The sequence below is a fragment of the Crocodylus siamensis genome, chromosome 8, assembly GCF_052110815.1.
Source record: "Crocodylus siamensis isolate JL-2025a chromosome 8, ASM5211081v1, whole genome shotgun sequence".
In the NCBI taxonomy this organism is placed as follows: domain Eukaryota; kingdom Metazoa; phylum Chordata; order Crocodylia; family Crocodylidae; genus Crocodylus; species Crocodylus siamensis.
Genome location: NC_143402.1, coordinates 18,749,303 through 18,769,469, shown reverse-complemented (window position 1 = coordinate 18,769,469; position 20,167 = coordinate 18,749,303). Strand labels below are relative to the sequence as shown.

Genomic DNA, 20,167 nt, shown 5'->3' with positions numbered 1-20,167 from the left:
AAGAAAGGTCCAGCAAGGGAATAATGTGGACAATGTTGGCTTAAGGCCCAAACTTGAAACTAAGGAAGATGACTGGAAAGCAAGAAACCCAACATCATGGAGACAGAACTCTGGAAAAAGCAGAGCCTCCGTAGCTGGGAAATCTTCTGTAACTGTATCCTTCACCTCCATCCTCCCTTGTGTGCAAGACTGGGCATGCAAAGGGTTGTTTCCCCGCAGTGCTGTGCCCCGTATGGCTCCTCTGGAGAAACTGTTAGGATTTGGGAGTCAAAGCCCAGCCTCCTGTATGAGCATGAGTTGATCTGGTGCAGCAGAGGCTACTTAGTCTCAGCACTTTAAAGAACTGGGTTGCTTTTAGGGAAAGGGTGAAAAGATATTAGTAGGGCTTTGCTGAGCACAAGAATGAACACGCTGCCTTCAGTGAGCTGCTCTTGCTGGGCTTGTTAGCTTGGTGTTTACAGGTTGCTAAACTGGAGGAAGGGAAGGTAGTCAGAGGCTTTGTTTGGTTGGTTGCACCAGGATACAAGCCTATAAATCACCTGAAACCCCTGGCTGGAGGCTCTATTTCTTTTTTTCCAGCCTGTGCCTCCTGCAAGCTCCCTTTTCAGCAGCTTGGATGTTAGCCCTGCCACAGCCCACACTGCCCCCCTGGGTGAACTTATTCTAATTTGAACTTTGAACAAATCACCAAGTTAGTGGAGTACCACTTGCATCTCTCTGGAAAGGAGATGGAAGTTCAAACCTTAAAGGGTCCCCTCTCAAATCTGCCACCTGGACTTCAGCAGGCTAGTTCCCACTGCTTTTGGCACCAGCACATGGCAAGTCTCTATCCCAGTGCTCTTTGGCAGGGAAACTAATTATTAGCATCATTTTTCCTAATATTACAAGTTATATAGCTGAGACTAACAAGAGACAGATACCCAGAGGAAGGCTCGTCTCTGCACAAAATGACAAACTAGCAATGTCAGAGCACTGATCTCCATCGGACAGCTCAGAGCAACCAGAGAGTTTCGGCTTCGTGATGTTTCCGGGCAAATTGTTTGCAGTGTGCACGCTGCCACCAAAACATACAGCGCAATAAAATAGCTCCTGTACAAAACATGTGCTTGCTTTTGTCCCCATCTCCTGCAGCAGATGCAGTTGGAGAAAGCATTCGGTGAACTCTGGCAATATTCCCAAGTGATGGGGGGCAGAAATACCAAAGGGCGGGGGGAGCCTCTTAAGTTAATTTGTTTTACAAAGACTAAACAGACAAGTAAGGATTCTTCCTGCTTTCTGTTAAGAGGGCATGTTGGCAAGTTTGACTGTTCAAAGGTAACTGATGATTCACTTTACTGAAGTGTCAGTTGAGGCAAAATAGAGACAGACCAAACAAACATACCTAGGTAGTCCAAGCCACATGGTCCAAAGGGGAGACCAGCTGAATCCTTGTTCCCTTTTCTCAGACGATGGGTCTGTGGGTTCTGGTACAAGGATCTCCAGGGCTTTCAGTACCAGTACGTGGGAAGCAGCATTGGATTTAAGTGCTGACACAGCTTCATAGTAGTTCATATGAGTCAAATCAATGCCATTTATACTCAAGAGCACATCTCCTGTTGATGATATGAATAGATTAGGGGGAGTTAGCCAAGTGAATTTACTAACCTTCCATGATGGTTAGTAAATGCACATCTGCCCCAGGTCCTCACGCAGGACCTGCTGCCAACTTACACTTGCACTCTAAATCTCATTCACTGAGTGAAGGTAAAGAGAGCAGGGTATGGAGGCTGTGGAAAGCTACCTTACCTCTCTTGATCCTGCCATCCCTGAAGAGGCATCCAATGGGCTGCACACTTGTCACATAAACAGGCAGCTTGTTCTTATTATCCCTTCCGCCTCCAATAGTTATTCCCAAAGATTCCTTTGGTTCCTTTTTTATGGTAACAGTCTTTTCCTGGCTAGCATATCCCTGAGGTAGCTCCTACAAAGTGAGGAAAACGTATACGTGGTTTCATCAGTGCACAGACCCTATGGACACCCCAACTTTGGGGCAGGATTAGAACAGCCTATAAATGCAATGCTGGAGAAAGCCCCAACATGACTGGACAGCAAAGCTCTCTGCACAGAACAGACAAAGGCTATCACAGAGTTGCCAAGATGATTCAGCCATAAGTCTGAGGATCTGTCTCCACAACTATTCAACCCTTTATTCCTACTAGAAGCTCACTACTGGGAGAAAATGGAGACTCAAAGTGGAAAGCAACTAACATCTGTCACAACATCTATCGAACATATAAAGTGCTACCAGCTTTTGATCAGGTCTTTAATTGGGATGGATTTCAACTAGTGACACACAGAGTGAAGTTGAACTCCCACATATCATTACCAATCCTAAACACTTATTGCTTGTGCGTCTCATGTGAACTTTAGTATTTATTCAGTCAGAGGAGCTCAGATCTGCAAGCCTTCTGTTTTGCCAGACTCAATATACCATAAGGCACATCATGGAAAGAAAAGGTGGAGGCTTATTTTTTATATTTGGCATTGCTGCATGGGATAAAAGGACAGTTTCTACTAACTTAACTGTTTTAAATGAAAACCAAAGGAAGGGATTTTTCAAAACAGCTTAGCATTGCCCTAAATCTACTTTCTTTCAACTGTGAAGTCAGCTGCAAAACTCCCACTGACTCCGATTAGGCCATTGGCAAGTTATTTTGAAAATCCCTCTTCCAACACTTGCTAAAAAGCACAGCGCTTGCTTTATGGATCTTAGAGTAAGCGAGGGTTTAGACTGAGAGCATGTATGTGTGCATGCATGGGAAATGGAAGGAAGATACTAGAATACAATTTATACAGCAAAGAGCTACCAGACTCAAATTACTTCTGGCAGCCACCAATTCAGAACCTGCGAACTCAGAATCTTAACACAACAGGCCGGGCAGTAAGTGTTTCAGGAAAAACATCTTTATACAACTGGTAGTTTTAAATAATGAACAAACTGTCAGAGGCAGCAACACAACAACCAACCTGTTCAAGCTCTGAGTTTTCTAGAATAGGGAACAGGAAGGTAAAAAACTAGGGCTGTCAAACAATTAAAAAAATTGTTTGTGATTAAAAAAAAAAAAAAATAGTAGTCACAATTCATCGCAATTTTAATTGCACAGCTAAAAACTCAAAATTATAAGTAGAAAAACTCAAAATTACGCAGGTACTTTGTATGTTTGGGTGTGAGTGGGGGGGGGGGTGGATGGGGTTTAGAGCCTGGAATGGGGGGTTGCCCACAGGGGGGTCTGGAGCCTGGGGAAGACAGACCCCCACATATCCTTGCAGGATGCCCAATCTGAGTGGGGTCTCCATGGAGCTGCCCCAAGCCTAGAGCTTGCCCCCAACCCCAGTGGTGGCTCACCCCAGCAGTGGTGGCTACAGACCAGGCTGTGGGCAGCTGCTCCAGCCCTGCCCTGGCCTGAGCCTGAACTTCTCTCCTTACTTGCTCAGCAGGTGCCAGGTGGTCCCAACCTGCCCTGGTGCTGAGGATGCCAAGCAGCCCCGCTGCAGCCCAGCACCACCTTCCCTGAACCCCCAGTGTTGCCAGCCTGACTGCTCAGCGCCCTGGATGAGGGTTGTGGGTAGGTGCCTGGGTGTAACCCCTCCCCACCTTCCTGCTGCAGCTGCCCAGAGCCCACATCCAGACTGCCTTATGGCTCTTATTGCCACCGCTGCTTCACGGGGCGGCCCAGAGGCAGCAGTGCAGCTGCAGGGCAGGGCAGCCCAGGTGCAGGCTCCAAAACCACATGCATGATTAACATGTTAATCGGTTCTTGTGTTAATTGTGCACATTAATGGAGAATAATTGACAGCCCTATAAAAAGCAAATTACGTTGGTGGAGTAAAGCTGCACAAGCATCATGCTTCAGCTTTGGTGGCTGAGCTTTCACTGCAGGCCACAAGGCTACCTAATCCCAAATGGTGGTGGTTGTTTCTCCACTTCACAAGGGGAGAGCAGTCCTACAGACAGAGAAGTGCACTGAGTGATAAATGTACTGGCTTTGGTGCTGTTAAATATCCAGAGGTCCCTTCCAAAAACTGAGTTGACCTTGCAGTCTTGGCCAACAATTTTTCTTCCGTTAAAATAGGCTTCCATCTCAATGTCCACTGAGGGTTACTGCAGTACTCGCTAGGTAGTGGATCTTCCATGCACTTGTACACAACTCACTGCACTGCCAGTCACCAGCACCTACTGTTTGCAACACTTGAAGGAGGAAAAGTGCCCTGGAACCAAACTCTGCTCCTCATACAGCTGTAGTAAGCTTCATATTTTCAGTGTGCTCAGGGAAAATGAATAGACCTGAGAAACAGACCATTGGACCTACAGAAAACACTGATTATGACAGCACTTGCCTTCTGGTAGTTAGGTTTGCGGCGGTAGTAAGTTTGCTCAGGCCTCCTTCGATGGTGCACTGGGCTCTCTCCATTGCTGCTGCTGCTGCTGCTGGGTGTGCTGCCATCATCAACAGTATCTACCAGCTGTGTGCCAGATTGCCGGAGGACCACAAAGTTCACTCTCGTCTCACTGGCCTGCCAGAAAAGCAAAAGGGATAAGTTTGAAACTGTTGCAGTGTCCCTGGAAAATCAAGTCTCTCTATGGGTGTGGCAGGGCACTGCTGGGGCCTGCCATGGTAAGGACTTAGCCAGCCAGCTGGCAGGTGCTTGATTGCAGCAGCCACTGTAGATCTCTGGCCACCTATATAAACAGAGCAGTTCAGTGCCGGCAGGCCAGGCAGAGACCTTGCCTGGCTGCAGGGCTGCTTGGCACATCCTTGGAGGTAAGAGCAGGAGCTGTAGAGGATGGCTAGGAGGCTCCTGGTCCTGGGCATGACCTAAAACTGCACCCTGCCATGTGGCCTGGTGGGGCTCTCAGTGGTGCGGGAGCCCCCAGGAAATGCCAGGCCAGTTACCACCTTGGTAAAAGGTGTGTCGGGGCGCCTTAATAACCCCCGCTCCCACAACTGGGTCAGTTACCTGTTAGTAGGGTCTGGAAGGTGGACCCTGGAGAGACAGTGGGGCTATAGACTTGGAACCTGTCTTGAAATCCCCCGACTGTCAATGCTGGGACCAGGACCAGAAGGGTCGAAGGGCCAGGGGCCCACTGCGAGAGACGCCTAGAGCTCAGAGACCGGGGCTCTGACTGGCCTGGAGGTGAGGCCCGGGCCTGTGTAGCAAAAGGTCTTGGGGGGGACCACACCTGTAAGGGGGAACAGCTCAGGGAGTTAGGCAGCTTGAATGAAGGTGGAGTGGGCTGCCTGAGTGGAAGGATCCAGGTGGGGTCCAGACTGGAGGATTCTGGGGCCCAGAGTGGGGCCGGAGAGATTAACAACTAGCGGATGCCATCTGCAAGGCCTGGGCTGCAGTGTAGGGGAGGAACGGAGCTGCAGATGGCGCCCCCTGGCATCGGGGCAAGAAATGGGCAGCCTCCCACCTAATTAACATCTTAATTTAATTATCATCAAGGTGGGCGGGTCAAAGGCAAATCGGCCTCAAGAAGGCCCCCCTGTTACAGTGGGCCATGGAGGGTGGAAGCTGGTAACTTTTACTGACTGCTGCGACAGCAGTATGACAGAGCTTGTGCCACTGAACAATACGTGTAACAAGTGCACACCCTCTTCCAGGCCCAGGCAAACCAACAGCAGAAGGTGACTGAAAGTCAGGTGTCAGTGATGGGGATGACTCTCCTGACCAGACTTGACTTTCTACACACTTTCCAGGCTCCAGTATCACGTATAAGTTTAAGATACTCAAGAGGTACGAGTATCACTTATAAATTCAGCCTCCAATCTCAAGAGGGACTGACGCTTTACCCTTTAAGCCAGTGATTCTCCAGCAGGGGCCTTGAGATCCTTTCAAGGGTGCCACACAATGTTAGCACTGTTAGGTGTACATGATTCGCAAGATAAACCCAGAAATTTCATCTAGGAATCCATAGTGTTAAAAACATCCTGTCCTGTTGTGATCTTACTGGGTTCTTTGCAACAGAAAAAGTGCTCTATTATTTCTCCATATTCCAAAAACAAACAAGTGAAAACCAAGGAGCTAAGTCTAATGAGGGGTACCTCAACACTTCAGAGGTTTAGAGCCACAGGTGTTCTTTGTGATTTTTCTTCGAACACCCACCTATCTGCTGCAACAGCTGAAACTAGGTAAAAGAATTCCAGTTACTGCTCTTGTTTAATGTGTGGTCCTACTGAGTAGTTCTGGTGCCAGAACATATGCTTGATGTCGCTGTAACAGAAGCAAATCTTATGACCTCCTGTAAGGACTAACAGTTTGGAATTTCTACTTGAATAAAAGAGTCCTGACATCCCAGGGAAATCTTGAACAACCATACTTCCAGGGTTGCTTCAGAAGGCATTAGTTACATTCTAGAAATGGTCTTCTTCACAAGCTGCAGTATTTCATGGGGATTCTCACGCCTCCATCCTCAAGAAGCCAAGTTATTTATACATGCAACATGGGTGTACATAGCATCTTACAGAAAGAATCCTTTCTCCAAGGAATGTGCCATATGAAGTGCAGCAAGTCTCAACTGAAAATCAAATTAGATCCCAGAAAAGCTGAGCCGCCTAAAAAATTCTATAGGATATCCCTTTAAGGTCAATCCTGACTTGGATCCAGTTAGCCCACTGAAGTCATTTAGGGACTCTTCTCACTGCTTTTAGTGGGAGCTAGATAAAGTCCCATACCTGAGATTTAAATCTGCACTCAGGAGTCACAATTTAAACTCTTGTCAGGAGTTCAACCAACATACTGGATTTGTGATCTATATGTAGCGGTCTTAGAACCAGTGCTTTGACACTTGCTGACTTTAACAGTATGATCTCAGGCCTTGCAGTTAGTCCTTCATCTCAGTACATCTTTTCTGTCCCCTTCTGAAATATAGCTTGCTCGGGGAATTTTACAACCAGCTTCACAAATATAAACATCAGTTTGTGTTGCTTCTGTTCTGTGCCGTCAGCCTCGGAGACCTCTCTGCAGATCATTCTCTCCATCAAGTATCAAGCAGCGACAGAGGCTTCATTTCACAGCCCTGGCCCTTCTCTGTCACACGCATATGCACTGTGTCTAAACAGTCTATCTGCAGAAAGGCTACGTGTAACCCTTTACAAAGAGACCAGGTCACCATGGGTGCACTAAACCACCATAGAAAACTGACTCATCACAACCCCGTCAGAGCTGACTCAGGGTAGGTTCCCACCCTGCATTTTTATCAGCGTTAGAACACGGTAATCCCTACATCTGCAGGGAAGCCACTCTCCCAAAAATAGTTACTCAGGAGTATCCAGGTTGCTCAAGCACTTTTCATTAGCCCCTGGGTCAGAAACAAAGTGCTGTACTGGTGGTGCAAATAGGCAGTTACGAGACCAACCACTCCTCCACACTGTAAATTACCTGGATTATCTGTGCAGCAGTCTCGGGTGTTCCTTGCCTCAGGTCCTGGCCGTTTATAGAAAGGACTCTGTCGTTCCGACTCAGCTTCCCATTTTTGGCTGCCAAGCCTCCATCCAGCAAATCTAGAATAAAAATTCCCGGCTCATCTGTTTTCCTAATCAGTTTGATTCCCAGGGGCTCTGATCGGTCTCTCTTCATCAGGGTAACATGAATCACTTCCCGGTTTACAGCAGGGCTGGAGTCCTGCTGGACAGTCCTGGGGGAAAACCCCTTCTCCTGTAGGATCACGAAGTGGAGAACAGAACCTGGATGGCACAGCAAAGAGACCGCTTGGCAGTGAGTCACATTGCTGATGTTGACACCGTTCACCTACGGGAGAGAACCCATTGTTTGGAATCTATACACAACCCGAGAGACAGACAGTCCTACATGGCTAGTAGCATACAGAGTGCATGTAACCCTCCATGGTAGAAGAGCCATCCTGTGCACTATGCACTCTGGTGCACAATCAGCTACTCTTGATGCAAGTGCAGAGGACAGAATTCTCTAATGGGGAATGCAGAAGATCAGCAGCAGGTGGGGCAAGATACAGCCGCTGCAACAGGACAGCCCCCAGACAGAGGACAGAAATCAGAGAATAGAAAACATCACAGCCAACTCCAAGCCATTGCATAAATGGTCTCTACCTTGTACCTTCTGGTACCTACTGCAGTAAAAGCCTTAAGGTACAGAACATCCATCCTCACCCCATTTCCCTTGAGAGACTACTCCACAGTCTGGAAAATGGATAGGATCTTCAGGATCTTCTTAAGATTGTTTGGGGTAATTTTCTTCCTTCCAGTGGTGCTGTGTTATAGGGTTCTAGTCTGTTGCCACTTAGTGTGAATGTGGGGTTCAAGGAGACATGGGTGGCATCCTCGTCGGTACTCCAAGACCCAGCGCAAGCTGGGCTGAAGGAGTATGAGGTGTTGAATAATTTAATCACTGCCCAGGTAAGACTAGGAGGTACACGACCCTCAGTCAGACGAGATGGAAGTTACGTTGGTCGGCTGGGGTGGGGAAGCGACTTGATTATGTCTGCCACTCCCGGTGCACTCAGCCAGTCATTGCTCAATTTGTAATCCAACACGCACTGATTATATTTCCACTGGTTGTCAGAGAATCAACTAGTAGCAACAGTAATGCTGGCTGGGAACAAGGTAATAGCAGTTTCGTTTGCATTCAGGCTTTAGTAGCATACTACTTGCCTACTACCTCAATTAGACTACTTCAATGCACCCTGTGTAGAGCTTTTTATTTATTTAGAAGCTGATATAGAATGTGGCAACTTATTTGTTCAGCAGGTTATAGCGCCATGTGCCTTGTGTCCTATGCTCCATTCTGGCTGCCTACTAGATTCAAGTTGTATTTAATTTATTTATGCTGATAATACGACTTGTGGCATATTTAATTTATGCTGGGTTTCACCTACAAGGCTTTAAATAGCTTATGATGAATCCGCTTGAGAGAATGCAACTGCAGCAATATTGCATGGAGAAAGACAACAAGGTGAGTAAGGCCTTCTAGCTGGACTGCTCTCTGTTTGAGGGAGCTGGAGTTGTTGGAAGAGGATTCTCACTGGTGAGGAGTCTTCATAATTCCCTTGCCCACCCTAATCTAAAACACCCTACAACTATCTAATGCACACAGCCAAAAATATCTAGAATAATATTTTAAACCACTTTAAGTTTGATGAATCAGAACTATTTCTCCAACAATGGGGAGTAAAGTGAGTTTTGGACAGAAGTAGGGGTTTTTAAGTCAATGGGATGAACTTAAAAGGACTGCTCTTCTGAATTGTACCCCTTTTGAACCACCCTAAGTAAATCCTCATTCCTACATCTGCACCCTTAAATGTCTGGTCAGGTCAAAAATAAGAACAAAGACAGAACTTAAACCAATCCAACCTCTCAAGGGGTAGAAACGTGCTCAGATTCTACTTTATAAATGTCACTTGGTGCATCTTGGTTCCAGTAACCTCAAAAGCAATTGAACACTGTCAGGAAACCTGTTCTTGTCAGGTCACAAATTCCACAAAGGAAGAAGGGTCACCAAGTCACGAGACAGCTTTTTCTTGTAAGACTGCAACCCAGCAAAGAAGAGTCAAGTTATATGGAGCAACTTTGGGTTTCACAACCACATCTTCTCAGCTTTGCCAAGTGCTGTAAGCTTCTCTTAGGTCAGGGGTTTCAAACATAAGGCCTGGGGCCAAGATGCATCATCCAGCTCCCAGTGCTGGCCCTGGGTCTCAAGTGGACCCGCATGCCACAAGTGCATGCTGGACTGGCCTTGGGCACAGGGCCTGGGAGATGCAACTTGGGTCCCAGAGTAGATGTGTGTGGCAATCCTGCTCCCAACCTCTCCACCCCCACTTCCCCAATGCTGGATCCAATGCCCTCTCTGGCTGGTCCAGAATGCGAGCCATACATCATGCCCACTCCAGCGGGTCCAGGGCAGGCACCGTATGTACCACAGGTCCTAGACAGGATGCTGCATCTGGCACAGTCCAGCTAGATCAGATGCTGGATTCAGCATGCTGGGCACGGGGGTCTGAGGGTTCCCCACATGCCAGATCCAGGACCGGATCTGGCAGGTCTGAGACTGTGCCACATGTGGTGTCTGCCCTGGACTGGCTGGAGCAGTCGCTACGTGCAGTTTACGTTTCAGACTGGCCAGAGCAAGCACTCCTGGCGCAGTCTCAGACCAGCTGGAACAGGTGCCATGGCACTGGATTGGGCAGGCTGGGGAGCAGGAATCCTACTATCAACAGACAAGCCTACCTCAAGAATGTGGTCTCCAGGTGCTATTCGTCCATCCATAGCAACAACAGAATCCCGAAGGATTTCCTGAACCACAATGTTCCCCAGAGGGGTATCTTTACCCCCAACTATCCTCATTCCAAGTTCTTCCTCTGGATCTTCTCGTTGAATTTCAATGGTGCTGGTTTCGGCCACAAGGCTAGCTCTCTGAGGCAGGTCTGGTTGTGAAAATTGGAGGAAAGAAAGCAACATGAATGTACATAATACTTCTGAGTCTATTCATATAATTTCACATAATTCAGGATTTTCAATGCGGTTAGGACTTGCTTTGCTTACGTGCTCAAAGATGGTTGTGGGGGAGCAGACAGTGGAGTAGGCAGAGGGCACTTAGAAGAAAGAATAGTTAATAAGCTAGCTTCCTAGATGTTCCCCTACCACTTGCCAACTTGTGCTCACTTACTACAAAGACAATTGTCACAAGGTGCAGCAAGACCGGGAACATAGCTTTAGCAAACAGATACGTAAATTGCCATTTTGAGATGTTTCTTCTTCATGTCAGTTGGGTTACTAAAAGTCTAATTGATTAGGCCTAGCAGCCAAAAGGTCCTAAATTCCACGCTCGGGCCATTAGAGAAAGGGACTTGGTCTCAGTCTCAGGGGAAAGGAAGCAGTCTGGGAGCTCAGCACTCCTGAGTTTATAATCAGAGATCTGACCGTGCACTGGCATATGATTTTAAGCATGTAATTTAATCTCCCTGCTTCAACTTGCCTTTCTTTTCTCTCTAAAATAGGAGTAACATGTACTGCTTCATAGGAGTACTGAGGATTAATTAATGCTTCCAAAGAATTCTGATGATGAAAATTGTTAGGTCTCCCTGCATTTTGGCAAATTATGTTGAAGCTGTCATCACAGCAGCCGGCGCGCACAAGCCAGATGCTTTGTATGTAGCAATGAAAGCAATCTCAATGGCAGCCAAGTACAGCTGTAGTTCTCTCGCACAATGGTGTAAACAGGGAGCCTTGGGGATACTTGGGGAAACTCCAATGCAGAGCCAAGCTAACCTACATGTTACCTAGGTTTGTCAGCAGACAGATTCCCGCTTCCCTCTTTGTCCAGCCCAATCTTGTCTAGGCAAACAGAAGTTTAAGGAAAGGATTCTGCAATGTGCTGTCAAGCGTTCTAGAGGTTTAGTCAAGCAGTGCTGTTTTTAAGCTGCGATAGCTACCAGCAGCACAACAAGCCTTCTCCTCCAATGATTAATCCAAGCATTAGTATAGGCCATAAACTTCGTTCGGTTTGTTATAAGTAGAGAAGAAATATTAATTCATAAATCTGTAATAAATAGACAATTGCCTCTTCAAAGGGGCAAACATAATATCAAGATGAGATTGGAGCCAATTCCTTGTAGTAATTGTTTGGCCTGTTTAAATGCTTAGTGGCCATTAGGGAGAGGCATGCACTTTGTGTCCTTGCAGTACAGCAAGGAGGTGATTTTTGAGCTCCTAACCTGTCATTTTAATTGGTGCAGTGCACATGGCTTATGCATGGATAACTGTGCGCTAGCAGGGCTGAATTTCCCTAGTGTCAAAATGGGATAACCTGAAAAGCATTGATGGGAGCACTGTCTAAGTTGCTCCAGCATCCTGCAGCACTCCACTTCCCACACCTGCTCTCCAGCACACTCATCTGTCTCCAAGTCCCTGTCTCGGCTGATCATGCCAGAGAGTGCCTGCGCACGCATGTGTATACACAATGGAGTGCAGAACTGTAGGATGCTAAAGGACCGGCAAGCCCTTATTGTACTCCCTGGCTGGAGACTGAAGGTGTCTGAAAATGGGACAAAAAATCATTCATTTGAAGAAACAAATAGGATGCGTGTGACAGGTGCTTTTAAAACAGGACTGTCCTGGTGACAGTAGGACATATGCCACCCTACCTTGGGCCTGCAAAATGATTTTGCTGTACACACACATCTCTCTAATGGAGAAACAGAGAGGGGATAAGGAACATTACCACTGTTAGCGTCAATGGCCCAAGACAGGGAGCTGAAAGACCACGCATGTGTGCATATAGGAACTGTCAGTACCAGCCAGTGTGGTGACAAGCTCATTGGAAGAAAAACATCTGAAACGGAATCGGATTTCATACCAAGCAAAGCCATACAAGTGAGACATTATAAATATTTGCAGAGAAAGTCCCACCTTCTTCACCCTCCTCAAATGCTGGATTAACCAGTCCAGGCTCTGCTGTCCCTAGAGATACACCAGCTGCCATAGAGCTTTCTGCCACCAATGATGACCCTCCATTTGAAAGCTCTGGCTCTTTGGCAGTACTTGTGTCCACAATGACAACAGGCTCTTCCTTCCCTTTGGAGTGGGGATTCTTTCTTCTTTCTAGTTCAGATCTGTATTTCTTGAAGCCAAGACACCTAGAGAGGAATTGGAGATCAGCCATTCAACACAAGCCATGACAATCCCTGTTTACACTACAAACCTATCACACAAGCGTGTGTGTGTGTGTGTGTGTAAGGGGGGGTGACGGTGTTTCCAGACAGAGCCTGGAAGTTGTGTCAGCCACTCAATTTCCAACAGTTGGTGCAAACAGAGATTCTTTCACGTTGGGGCCTCAAATTGATACTGAAAAGACAGAGGTGTGGAAAATTGGAGCGCAGATTTCCTCATCAAATTGTTTTAATAAATCTGAGGAAGGGGCAGTAGGAAGGGGCGTTCTTCTTTTCAAATATTTACCATCCAAGCCCTACAGCTCCCAGTGAAGGCGAGAATACATTTTCTAAGGATAAGCAAGTACTTCCATTGGCTCCAAAAGAGCAGAAGGATTGAGTGCATGAACTACACCTTTGAGTAACAATAGTCATGATTCTACCATTCAAGGCTTCACTGGGAACTACGGTTCCTACGAAACCCAAAACACGCAAGAGGATTGAGTTTGCAGAGACTGATGTGTGGCATGATGATGTGTCAGGGGGCTGGGGGGGATACAGATGATACTGCCTGCCACCCCACCTCCTCTCCAGGGTAGAGCTGTGATGCGAGGGCAGTGGCAGCAGAAGCTACGGCAGCAAGGCAGAGCTGCAGCCCAGCTCACAAGCAGCTGGTGGTGGGAGAAGGCGAGAGCAGTGTGCCCCACCTCACCCCCCGTGTTCATTAGTGAACTCCTTGCACTGCTGGTGGCATGGCTGGCATAGGGGGTTCCAGTGGTAGTGGCAGTAATGAGTCTCACCCCCCTGCTCTGCCCTCCCACGCCAAGTCCTGCCTGCAAGGCCACGGAAGTGGCTTCTGCCTGTGCCAATCCAACCTGCAGCCCCATGACCTCTGTGGGTGCACAAATCCGGGGGGGGCAACATGCCTTCCCATGCCCCACCCTACTCACCACACACACCGGCTTTGGGGTGAGGGGCATTGGCAGGGTCAGGGGGCTGTTATCTACTTAAACTATTTACTGGCTCGGGACTGGCCATCAATGTTTACAAATGGGTCCTGGTACAATAAAAGTTGAGAACCACTGACCTAAAGAACCTTTTAATATCCCCTTTATTCACAGAGAGGCCAAAGATTGCTTGAGCAAGGCAATTTTCCTTAAGTGCCTGAAAGCAGAGCCTCCAAATAAGCAAGGCATACTAAGCCTGCTGCCTGAAAAAGCTTGCTCCGGTTCTGCTGTCCTCACGTTATAGCAAACAGGACATCTCTTGCCTTTCTGCTCCTTTTATGAGCACGGAGCTCAATACAAAACAAAAAGCAAACCTAGCCTGCAGCCACACAATAGCCAAGCCATCAGAACAGTACTGAAGCAGCAAGTGCTGGAGAACAAACTGCTTTTACCATCCTTAATAAGAAACAGGGTTGCACGGGTGAGTTCAGAAGCATCGGATTCTGTTTACTGCTCACCTGATCAAAAGCCACTAGGAAGGCTGGCTGGCAAAAGCCTCAGTAGTAGCTTTTCCATTCTGACCTGTTAAACTGGCCTGTGCTGCTTAGCCCAGCTGTGCTGCCCTTTGCAATGATGCAATAAATGAGTCTTCAGACGTATATTTATGTTCCACCACATATTTCTTCCTCACTCTGACCTTTGAGTTTCAGCTCCTTCCTCTTGTTTGTTAAAGACCAAACCACAATGAAACTCGAGTCTGACTGTGAGCTAGGACTGCATTTAAAGACAGCCTTGCAGGGAACAGCTAACTACTGCAGAAGGTGTTGGTGGCTTAGCAGAAGACTCTCCCCCTTGAGTCAGTGATATCGTTATGTCACTGCCCAACATAATGATATCCTCCCAAATAATCAAGTATCCTGTATCATTCAGGGCATGGTCACTGTAGAGGTGTTTACTGAAGTATCCTGCTCTAATTCCACTTTGCATATTGCATTCTGGCTCCTTCAGTTGCTTTGGAGTTTCACCTCCGCTCATATTTCTTCCTGATTGCTCTAGTCCCCTGTGCAAGGTGACTCCTCCCTGAAGTAAAAGCCAATCAAGTTGCTGATTTGCATGCACTTTATATAAACCCAGTTTCCACCACACGTTTTCTAACAAACTGTACGTGCAGCAATAGCCCTTTTGGCCATTTTATTATGACTAATATCTAGGCAGCTGATCTACTACACTCCTAATACTTCTGAAGCCAGACTGCAGAGACTTGCATTCACATCCTTTCTCCTCCACTCAGGGTCAGACAAAGCTGGCGTCAGGGAAGAATTTTACCCTGTGGTTGGATTTTGGGGGGTTTGCCTTCCTCTGCAGCAAGGGGTATGGCATTCTTCCTGGGATCTCTCTTAACAACCTTTTCAGAAAAAGGACATTGCCTGCCTTGCCATGGTCTCCCTGTTCTACCTGTGGCAGGTTAGGGTATTATGTCTTGTGTTGTGTCAGGGTTGACTAGTTTTGCTAAGGGGTTAGACAATGGATTTGCATATGATGATGTGGATAGGGATGATCATGCCTCATGCAGGGAGTTGGACAAGATAACCTATGGAGGTCCCTTCAGCCCTATGATCTTACAAAATGCAAAGACAAAGGTCAGGAGTCTCTAGGGCTTCACGGTTTGCTCTCAAATGCACAGTGGTAGCTTAGGACAAGATCCATAAGGGCACTGTATGAAGCTAAATGTGGACTTAGGTAGAATCTAGACACTTAAGTCCACCAGGCAATCCATGGGCTGCCAAACCCATTAGGCACCAAATTCACTCTACATTTTGCTCCTGACAAGTTTCTTTGGCATCTCAAACTTCAGCCCCTGCCTGTGTGAAGGAGCACCCTGCTTTGAGCAGCTGAGCACCAAACTCCATGCACCGTAGTCCAAAACTGAGATGGATCAGCTCGTAGGCAGTTCTCTGAGTTACTTAAAAAAAATAAAAATAAAAAATATATCCAATGACTCATACAAGATGCATCAAAAACAGGGCTCAGAACCCAGGTCCTCCTTCTTCTAGCCTTAACAGTCTCCCTCTTGCTTGTTTTCATTCTGGCCGTTGGACTTTTGCACTTTTGGTAGATAATGAGACTAGATTTGAATACCTCTTATGCAGCTGAAGGAATGCTATGGAAGGCACAAGCAGTCCTAGTCTTCCAAAAGCAAAGGACAGATGCTGCTTTATAAACTCTGAAATCTCAAGTTGTTGGTGTTTAAACATCTATAGTGCCTATTAAAATGCTCTCTCCAGATTCTAGGGATGAACATTGAAGTCCTTAATGAAGGGATAAAAAACCGTAGCTGTCATAGCTACGAGGGTCTAGGGAATATACAAGCAGCAAGAATTTCGGGCAATAGCTGGGACAGGCATTAGTTAAGCTTTCAGACACAAAATGTCCTTCTGCAGGCTTATGCAAGAAACCAATCTTCATCTTCTAAAACTCTCCCTCCCTCTTGCCCTCAGTGACACTACCAGCTAAGCAGGATGATGTCAGAAGAACTGAGAAGTCACCTCCTCTGGAGCAGGGTAGGCAAAAGGGATTAACTTAAATAAGAAATTATGATATCTCCAAAAAATCCAAAAGAAACAAACCCAGAGACACACTTAGCGCTATAGAGCAGTCAAAACTACCATATTAAAAAAAGGCTTGGATAAAATGGGAAAGATTTGCCTAGCACAGTCATTACCTTACAAGGCTCCCATTTCTTTTTCCCCCTTTGGTATTGTTATAGACCAACAAGATGTTTCAAATCTACGTGTTACCTGCTAACAAAAGACGCTGCCACCACAACTCTGCCTTTGTTTACAGGAAGGCTTGTACCTGGCTCCGTTCAGAACAATCATTAACGAGGAACAAAGGTTACTTCCAACAGCAGGTAAAGAACCCTTTGTTGTGCACACTTTTCTAAAACCACAAAGTTTTGTCTGCTATGAGCCAAGCTACTTGGCAGTGAAAACACCATACACCTGTGCTGAGAAATCCAATGAAAAGCCAAATTCTCTTTCCCTGAAAAAGAGTCACTTCTATCCCCAGGAAAGAGGGAGGGAAGATGACAGAATTATAAATTGGTGGCTTAGTGACTGCATAATGAGCAGGTTGGAGGGACTTCCTGTCTTTGGTTCAGACTTGTGCATTGCACATCTTACTTGGATCAGTTCAATTTACAGAATTACCCAATCCCTTTTCTCTCTGCTACAAGACAATACTCAGGAGACCGCCACTGTGAATCTGGCATGTTTATAATGACTTCCAAAGTAGCTAGTGCCCAAGATCAGCGCTATAAAAGGATCCCTGTGTTCACCCACATTCAGCTGCTTCTGGCTACATCTCCAACAAATAGTTCAACCTTCTTATCCTTGATATAGTCACTAGCCTCCCAAACTATGCTTCCTAATTATGTAGTCAACACCAGAGACCTGGGTTTTCCCTGATAAAAAAAATTGCAAATTCTCCGATTAAACCCCCAAAATCTGTGATTAAAATAAAAGGCCACTATATGTATATGTACACCCACAGTCCCCTGCCTGCCCCAGCTGCCAGGGACCCAAGTCTCCCTACCCCCCTGCAGCGGATGAACCCCGGCTGCTGCCCACAGGAGGCAGCAGCTGCTGCAGCAGAGCAGAGCATGGAGTCTGTCCTCCGTGCCCCCCCCCTCCCCCCCGGCTTGGGTAGGGGGTGCTCCCGTGCCCCCAGATCTGTGCGTGAGGCAGGCTGCTCGCTGTGACTCAGGCTCCCCGCCCTGCTGCCCTCCCCCAGGGCCTCTGCAGCCCAGCAGGTGCAACCCAGTGCTGCAGGGCAGAGTGGGGCCAGGCAGGGAAGCTCCTCGCCATTGCAAGCTCTGTGCTGCCCTGGCAACACGCCCCCCGCCCGCACTACAGGAGCGGGGGCAGCGATGTGGGGTTGTGCCCTTTGCTGCTGCCACACGGGCAGGGGAAATGTCACCAGGGCAGCACGGAGCTCGCAGCATCAAGGAGCTTCCCTGTGCGGCCCCGCTCTGCCCAGCAGTGCTGGGTTGCACCTAGTGGGCTGCACAGGCCCTGCTGGTGGGGGGCAGCAGGGCGGGGAGCCCAAGCCCACAGTGGAAAGCCTGCCCTGGCCTCGCCCCGTGCACAGATCTGGAGGGCACAGGTCCCCCATCTCCTCGGGAGTGCGCACAGCAGTGGGGAGCCAGCCCCACCCGTGGCCCTGTCCCACTCCCCACTGGGGCCCTGCGGCCACACTTCCAGCCACAAACCCCCAAGCCCCACACCCCCCTGGCTGGGCAGCAGCCCCAGCCTGCTGAACTTACTCTCTCCCTCCTTATAGAGGCCTCAATTCCCCTCGCACTGCCAGACTTACCTGCAGGAGCTGCTCTCCAGGCTACCTGGCCATGTGCATGTACATGCACACGGTGCCCCCCGTCTGACTGCCCTCCTCCTGCTCCCCCAGCCCATTGTAGCCTGCAACTCTACCAGCCTGTAGAGAGCTCCTTGCAAAACTGCAATATCCATGGGTTTCTGTGTTAAAATCAAACATCTGCATTTTCCTCAGGTAAAGGTAGAAATCCACATTTTTCTCCATTCTTCCATGGGAAACAGAAAACCCAGATCCCTGGTCATCACCCTCCTCACTTTTGGACCCCCCCCCCCCTTTTTCATTTCCATCTGGTATTCCCATTTTAATTTAATTTAACTCTTTCAAGAACTAGTCTCTCTCTGTCTCCAGCAATATGGGAGTCAATTTATATAAGCAGTTGGTGGTAACATTACATAAACACACATGCACCTGTTCTGTAGATGAGCTTCTAGCTGACACCTCTGCATGGTCTCCTGGCACAGCGTGTGGAAAGGACAGAGGACAATCAGCTTATCCAACAGGTTCCTTACTAGAAGGCTGGACTTTCGACAATGCTGGAAGCACAGTTTTTTGCGATCCATGGGACAAAAATTATGCTCCTGCATGAAGTTCTCAAGGCACCTGAAACAGTATGTGTGTCCACATGGGGTATCCATAGGGTGAAGCAAAGGCTGAAGGCAAATATGGCAAATCAATTCATCATCCACTTCATCCTGGAAATTATAAAGATGATTTTCTGATAACAGGTGAAACTGGCCACATTCAGGACAAAGTTCACTCATTTTGGAGACCTGTTCTTCTCCTGTAGGGTCAGCCATGATGTCCAGCATAAAGCAGCAGTGAGGCAGGAGAAAGAAATTTGCCAATTTAAAGAGTGGGGCCGGTGATGTTACAGGATTCCTCTAATGAGAAAGGGAGAGAGAGAGACTTAATCAGTCAGCTATCTAAGATGCAAGCTTAAAAGGCCAATGTCTATCTAGTTAATTAAAAATAAATGTAATATCAAGTTGTACATCTGTCCCAAGTTCCCCTGCCAACTTCTGTGACGCCCCTTCCTCCGTAACTATGGGAAAGACCTACTCAGATAATAAGAGAACAGAAGGCTCTGACACAGCAAAGCACTCAAGCGCATATTTAAGAACTTTGCTGAATTGAAACCTGAACGACTACACAAGGAAAATGCGAACACCGACTAGATAGCATTCTGTCAGATGCATCAATTCAACAGACTCTACATATACCATATATTAGCTGTACTGAGTGTTGCTGGCCATAACGCAGGACTATAAAAGGTAAAATGCTGAGACAGTAACTTAAGAGTGACCATTTTCTTGTCCGGCATTCTGGACGCCACCGAACGTACTGGTTTTAAATGGCAGGTCTGGGAGGTACTGGGGTGGTGAAAAGAAGAGTAAAAGGAAAAATATTTCCTTCCTGCTAGTTCTGGCAAGACGCAGGGCTTGTGGTTGCAGCAGTGTTCCCCCATGCTGCCCCCACAGTGCGCCCCACAGCTGCAGTCCTTGCCGGGCCTGCAATGGGGACAACGCTGGCCCGCTGAAAGTCCTGCAGCTCACAAGGCTCATGGCAGTGGCAGTTGTCCCTGCTGCCCTGGCTGCCAGCCCTGCAGCGGGGCTGCATTTCCAGGGCTGCCCCTGCGGTGAGCCTCACAGACCACGGGCTCACAGTGGGGGCAGTGCAGGCAACTGCTGCAGGCAACACTGTCCCTGCTGCTAGCCCCATCAGCTGTGAGGCTTGAAGCCGCAGGGGCCTGGGATCATCATCCCAGGCTCGTTTTGGAGACCTGTCCCAGGCTGGATCCCAGGCTCCCCCTGCACCGGTGACAAAGTGCAGTGGGATCCAATGTGTGATCCCATGATCACACTGCCTGCCGTGTACGTGTGGCACGGCAGGAGGCACAGTTGTGTGGATTGTGTGTTACAGTCCATTGTGCTTTTACCTGCATGTGGCCCTAGGAGGTCATTTTCCCCCTCCCTCCCCTGCCAGCAACCATTACAACCAGATAGCTCATTTCATAATTCAATGTAATGTCTCTGAAGTGTTTAGTGGCATTCTTTATTCTCCTTTACTCTGAGACCGATTCAGCTAATGGGTCAAACTTTAGAAATCACTGGAGCTGAAGCTCCCCAAGACTAATGGAAATGCACCTATTTATGCTCATTTTTTAATG

General features: G+C 47.7%; 1 protein-coding gene across 6 annotated transcripts in view; it reads right to left on the bottom strand.

The window, feature by feature from the left end:
• LOC149858153 (ligand of Numb protein X 2-like) overlaps nucleotides 1-20,167 on the bottom strand; it is a 47,341-nt gene that overhangs the window by 13,172 nt on the left and 14,002 nt on the right. For all 6 annotated transcript variants that reach the window (XM_090061262.1, XM_090061259.1, XM_090061258.1 and 3 more), the window contains 7 exons: nucleotides 18,409-18,881; nucleotides 12,423-12,649; nucleotides 10,242-10,438; nucleotides 7,423-7,791; nucleotides 4,378-4,554; nucleotides 1,786-1,960; nucleotides 1,382-1,592 (listed from right to left, as the gene is read on the bottom strand). In XM_090061262.1, the coding sequence (XP_089917388.1) occupies nucleotides 1,382-1,592; nucleotides 1,786-1,960; nucleotides 4,378-4,554; nucleotides 7,423-7,791; nucleotides 10,242-10,438; nucleotides 12,423-12,649; nucleotides 18,409-18,809 (1,757 nt within the window). In that variant the 5' untranslated portion in view covers nucleotides 18,810-18,881. The remainder of the gene's footprint in view (nucleotides 1-1,381; nucleotides 1,593-1,785; nucleotides 1,961-4,377; nucleotides 4,555-7,422; nucleotides 7,792-10,241; nucleotides 10,439-12,422; nucleotides 12,650-18,408; nucleotides 18,882-20,167) is intronic.